General features: G+C 49.5%; 1 protein-coding gene across 1 annotated transcript in view; it reads right to left on the minus strand.

Annotated features, from left to right (window-relative positions):
• The window catches only part of LOC140428698 (uncharacterized), a 33,312-nt gene extending 27,580 nt beyond the window's left edge, over positions 1 to 5,732 (minus strand). Inside the window, exon 1 of the mRNA XM_072515430.1 lies at positions 5,592 to 5,732. Coding sequence (XP_072371531.1) covers positions 5,592 to 5,732 — 141 coding nt within the window. The remainder of the gene's footprint in view (positions 1 to 5,591) is intronic.
• Positions 5,733 to 6,000: the final 268 nt, after the last annotated feature.

A 6,000-nucleotide genomic window follows, 5' to 3' on the forward strand; every position in this document is an offset into this window, starting at 1 on the left:
GACTTGCCAGAGGTCCGCGGGTCGAACTTCCGGTTCCCGCCTTATATAAAAACAAATAAAACAGAAAAGAAGAACAGACACGGGACCAGGCAAGGCTTTTAAATACACTACTCACCTCCAAGAAGGCCCCTGCGCACCGCTGCCGCCGAAATCCGAAGGGCTGCTCCTGTAAAGGTAAGGCTTTTAAATTCACTACTCACCTCCCAGAAGGCCCCTGCGCACCGCTGCCGCCGAAATCCAACTTAATATCTACTTGGAGATATTAAGGAGAGTTTGCCTCAGGTTAAAAAGGAAACCTATGATAGTGGAAAAGACATAAGAACATTTAATTATTGGACACATGAAGTCCAAGTGTTGGTGGCTTAAGAAAAGTACTGGGAAGACAGACCCGTTAAAACAAGATAAGACAATAGGGTTTATTAAATGGGGAATAAAAAATATGGTTTCAGGAAAAGAGGTAAAAGAGAGTGTACAGGCTATCAGAGGTGGTGGATAAACAGGTGCCAGATCGTTTTAAAGATTTTATTTGTGAGGGTATGATTTATTCATGTGTACAAAGTGGAGTAGGTAAGGCGATTAAGATCTTAAGGGACATAGTAGGAAGTCAATCTTTAATGGTGAGGGATAAAGAGATATGTAGTTTGGACAGAGTATTGCCAGAAAAGATGGTAATATGCGGAATTAGTGAGGAGAGCGGTAGTGTGCCCCTATGTAAGGTAAGTTAGAGGGTCTGGTGAAAAGTGATGGGAGTAATAGAGAAATTACCTTTTCGTGGGGTACAATTTATCCTAGGTAATGATACAGCTGGATCACAGGTGGGAGGGATGCCTACTGTGGTTAAAAAGCCGGTGGAAATTCAGACAATTGAGGTGTTGCAAAAAGCATATCCTGGGGTGTTTCCTGACTGTGTGGTGACAAGATCACAAAGCCACAGGGTGAGACAAGAGGAGGAGAAATCAATTAGTAAAGATAGGGAGACTGAGATTCAGTTATCAGAAACAATCTGAAATGAAATGAAAAATGAAAATCGTCTATTGTCACAAGTAGGCTTCAAATGAAGTTACTGTGAAAAGCCCCTAGTCGCCACATTCCGGCGCCTGTTCAGGGAGGCTGGTACGGGAATCGAACCGTGCTGCTGGCCTGCCTTGGTCTGCTTTCAAAGCCAGCGATTTAGCCCAGTGTGCTAAACCAGCCCCTTGAAAATGAAAATCGCTTATTGTCACAGGTAGGCTTCAATGAAGTTACTGTGAAAAGCCCCTAGTCGCCACATTCCGGCGCCTGTTCGAGGAGGCTGTTACGGGAAATGAACCGTGCTGCTGGCCTGCCTTGGTCTGCTTTCAAAGCCAGCGATTTAGCCCTGTGCTAAACAGCCCCTGTCTTTGGTCTTTGACCAAATGGTTGATAAAGAACAAGAGCAAGGTGGATGAAGTGGATATCTTTCGTGCAAGCAAGTTGGTAGAATTACAGCAGACAGATTCAGAGATAAAGCGGTTGTATCAGAAAGCACGTACAGAAACAGATTGAGGGTATACCGTTATGTTAGGAATAATGTATTAATGAGAAAGTGGAGACCTTTACATGTTGAGGCAGATGAGAAATTTGCAGAAGTTCAGCAAGTGGTATTACTGGATTACTGGTGGGTTATAGACAGGAGGTATCCAGTAGGGATCATTTCCAGTAGGGATCATTTAGGAGTAAGCAAAACTTAAGCAAAAATATAAAAACATTTTTATTGGCCTGGACTGCATAAGAATATAGTTGAATTTTGCAATACATGTCACACATATCAACCTCAAGGGGTAATCAAACCAGCACCCTTAATACCCATTCCAGCATTGAGGAACCTTTTACCAGGGTCCTATTTCGTTGTGTGAAACCCCTGCCTAAAATGAAAAGTGGGATTCAGTATTTGTCTCTACGAAAGTGCTATAAAATATTGGGGCTTTTGTCCAGTATCCTTGCATATGTTGGGCTCTAGTCCAGGATTATAATAGCACCAAGGAAATATATAGACCCAACACCCAGGCCTCAAACTGATGCAGAGTAAGGCTAGAATCCTTCTGAGCGACAAAGAAAACATTATCCTTCAATGGAGACAACAATGAACTCCTAAACTGTGATACAAATGAGGACGTGTTTGAGGAAATCCCCATCAAAGTTGATCTTAGAGTCCCACCAAGCGTGAGTGAGATTGAAGCCGCCATGAAACATGTTGAGGAATGGGAAAGCCGCAGGAATGGACAAGATCCCAGTGGAGATTTTCAAACTAGGAGGAGAAGAAATCACCGTCATCTCCCATCAGCTGTTGCTGAAATTCTGGGACAGAGAATAAATTCCTGCCATCCTTAGGTCATCACCACCGTCTTCAAGAAAGGAGACACAGTGGACTCCGGGAATTATTGAGAAATCTCCTTCCTTTCCATTGCCGGGGAAATCATTGCCCAAAACCTCACTGGCCACCTTCTCCCGGTCGCTGAAGAAATCCTTCCTGAAAGCTAGAATGGCTTCCGGAAACCGTAGAACTATAGACATAATTTTCACTGCTTGACAACGTCAAGAGAAATGCCAGGAGTAACATAAACCACTCTACACAGCCTTCATCAATCTGACCAAGACTTTTGACAGAGTCAATCGGGTAGTGCTATGGAGTATCCTCTCAAAGACCCGCTGTCCAGAGAAATTCATTAACACCCTCCGACTCCTCCAACAAGATGTTGGTGACAATCCTCACTGACTGAAATACGACACAAATCTTTGAGGTCAAGACTGGAGTCAAGCAGAGATGTGTCATTGCCCCACCCTTTTCTCCATCCTCATCGCCACCACCCTTCACCTTGTCAAGAATAAGCTTCCCATGGAGTGGACATATTTTTTGTTTTTAGAAAATATTTTATGAAGGCATTTATAATTTTAACACTTTTTTTTTTAAAACAGAAAGATCCAACAAACACAAAAACCCCCACAATAACATAGCTATCTTCCCCCCAAACACAGACCCTAACTATCATGGTCCATGTAACTACTCCACCTCACGGTCTTCCCTTCATTGGTTTTCCTATCCTTATTCGTCACTTCCATGCCCCCCCCCCCCCCCCCCCCGGCTGACAAACTAATTTTCCTTAAAGGAGAAGTTGATGAACGGCTGCCACCTCCGAGCGGACCCCTGTAACGAACCTCTTAAGGCGAATTTGATTTTCTCCAACTTGAGAAACCCCTGCCATGTCACTGACCCAAACCCCCGACTTTGGATCCTCCACCCCAACAGAATCCGTCTCTGGACCACCAGGGAGGCAAAGGCCAAGAGGTCGGCCTCTCTACCCCCTGGGCTCCCGGATTGTCCGACACTCCAAATATTGCCACCTCTGGACTCGGAGTCACTCTCCCCTTCCAGGACCTCAGACATGTTGTCCGCAAATCCCTGCCAAAATAGTTCTGAGCCGGCGAGAATGGCAGAGGTGCCATCAACAAAGCCTTCAGGCTTGTGTCCTTGCAAGATGCCGCCTCTACCCGCTCCCACCGACCCACTTCCTACCATTGACATGTTAGCTGCCCAATAATGTTTGATACAGTTCAGAAGAGCCAACCCCCCCTCCCCGCTCAAGAAGGACCTTCTTCACCCGCGGGGTTCCCCAGGCACAAATAAAACCCGAGATCGACGCATTTATCTTCCGAAAAAACGTCTTTGAAAATTGGGAGACACTGAAAAACAGACAGCAATCTTGGGAGGACTGTCATTTTCGCAGTCTGTACCCTCCCCACCAATGAGACAGCGGGAGCACGTCCCACCTTCGGAAGTCCCCTTTCATCTGCTATAACCGCCTTCGATGTCTCCCAGACCACTGCCGCCGACACCTAGCCCATATCATTGCTCTTAATGTATCCCCGAATGGCTTCCCTACACGCTCACACAACGACTCATCCGCTAAGTGCCACACATCCATCTCCATTGCGGGCCTTTCCTTTACTAACTGCAAGTCCACCCAGTGCGGAGCGTGGGTCTGACACCACTATTGCTGAATATTCAGCATCTACCATCTCTGCCAGCAATGCTTGGTCCATCACAAAGGAGTCTATCCTGGAATACAGTTTACGCAGATGGGAGTAAAACAAACATTCCTTACTCCTTGGGCTCCCGAATCCCCCCCCCCCACCCCCCACCCCCCCCGGCCACCCCCGGCCACCCCCCCCCCCCCCCCCAAACCCCCCCGGCCACCCCCGGCCACCCCCCCCCCCCCCCCCCCCCCCCAAACCCCCCCGTGCTCCAACAGAGCTCCTTTGCCAAAGCCGATACCTTCCCAGACCTAGAACTCAACCGGTCCAGCCTTGGATCAACAACCATATTAGAATCCCCTCCCATGATCAGTAGATGAGAATCTAGGACCGGAATCTTCCCCAGCACCCGTCTCATAAATTCCACGTCGTCCCAGTTCGGGGCAGATATATTCACCAACACCACAGCCATTCCCTCCAGTTTACCACTAACCATAACATATCTCTTTCCCCCCCCCCCCCCCGCCCCCCCCGGGTCCGCCTCTATATTCCCCACTTCGAACACCACCCGCTTATTAATCAAAATTGCCACTGCCCTCGTTTTGAAGTCTAGCCCAGAGTGAAACACTTGCCCAACCCATCCCTTCCTTAACCTAATCTGGTCCCCCACCCTCACCTCCTGCACATGGCCACATCTTCCTTCACCTCAAGTGGCACGAACACACGGGCTCTTTTGACTGGCCCATTCAGTCCCCGAACTTTCCATGTGACCAGTCTGGTTGGTGAGCAGGCCGCTCCCCGTTCCCCTCCCCATCAGCCATAGCCTCTCCTAGGCCAGTCTTCGACCCATGTCCGGCACCTCCCCTGGCCCGCCCACGGGCAATTACCGTCGCCAACCCTCCTCCTCCTCCACTTTGGAAATCCCCTCCCCGTCAGCAATACTGTCCCCCCCCTCACCCGATCCCCACTCCCCCCCTGATCTTCAGCTCACCCCCCTCTGCGTTTCCATGAACTAGCCCGCCCAGCTAGCCCAGCCCCCGCCCATGGTGCCTAGCATCCTCCCCCCTCACTGATTCCCCCCCCCCTTGAACCTTAGTGCAAACAATCAAAACAAAGGCAAGAAGTAAAAACAAACAAATAATCTCTCCCAAAGCCCTAACACAGAGACTCACCCTTCACCCCTTAACAAAGAACGGTAAACAAGCCAAAAGCCAAAAAGCAGAAGAAAGAAAAAAACAGACACCAGGAACAAAGGTTTCGCAATACAGTACATTCACTCCATTTCTCCTCCATCAAAGTCCTCCTTCTTTCTCATGAAGTCCACTGCCTCCTCCTCTGAGCCAAAGTATAACTCCCGGCCCCCATAGGTCACCCACAGGTGAGCCGGGTACAGTAGTCCGAACTTTACGCCCTTCTTGTACAGGGCCGACTTGACCTTATTAAAGCTCGTCCTCCTCTTCGCCAGCTCTGCCCCAGGTCCTGATACACACAGATCTCGCCACCTTCTCAGGTGCAACGCCACGTCTGCCTGGCCCACCTCATGATGCGGTCCTTATCAAGGAACCAATGCAACCGTACCACCATCGCCCTCGGCGGCTCACCTCCTGGGGCTTGCGCATCAGCCCCTGGGCTCGATCCACCTCCAACGGCCGGTCAAACACACCTTCCCCAAGCAACTTCTCCAGCAACTTCCCAACAGACGCACCAGCATCTGTTCCTTTGCTCCCCTTCGGCAGACCCATGATCCGAATGTTCTGCCTACGAGATCGGTTCTCCAGATCCTCCACCTTCTCCAGTTTCTGATCAGTCCCATCTCCGCTGCCATCGAGGTGGACTGTTCTTCATGCTCTCCCGCCAGTTCCTCCAACATCTGGATCGCCTGTCCCTGGGCTGCCAGTCTCGTCTCCACGCGGTCAATCACTGCCTTGATCGAGTCCACCGCCCGGGCCAGCTCCTCCAAACGTTGCTTCCGTTGTTGGGTGAACTTCTCGTTCAAGAAGCTCACCAACT

This window comes from Scyliorhinus torazame, chromosome 8 (assembly GCF_047496885.1).
Source record: "Scyliorhinus torazame isolate Kashiwa2021f chromosome 8, sScyTor2.1, whole genome shotgun sequence".
Classification (NCBI taxonomy): domain Eukaryota; kingdom Metazoa; phylum Chordata; class Chondrichthyes; order Carcharhiniformes; family Scyliorhinidae; genus Scyliorhinus; species Scyliorhinus torazame.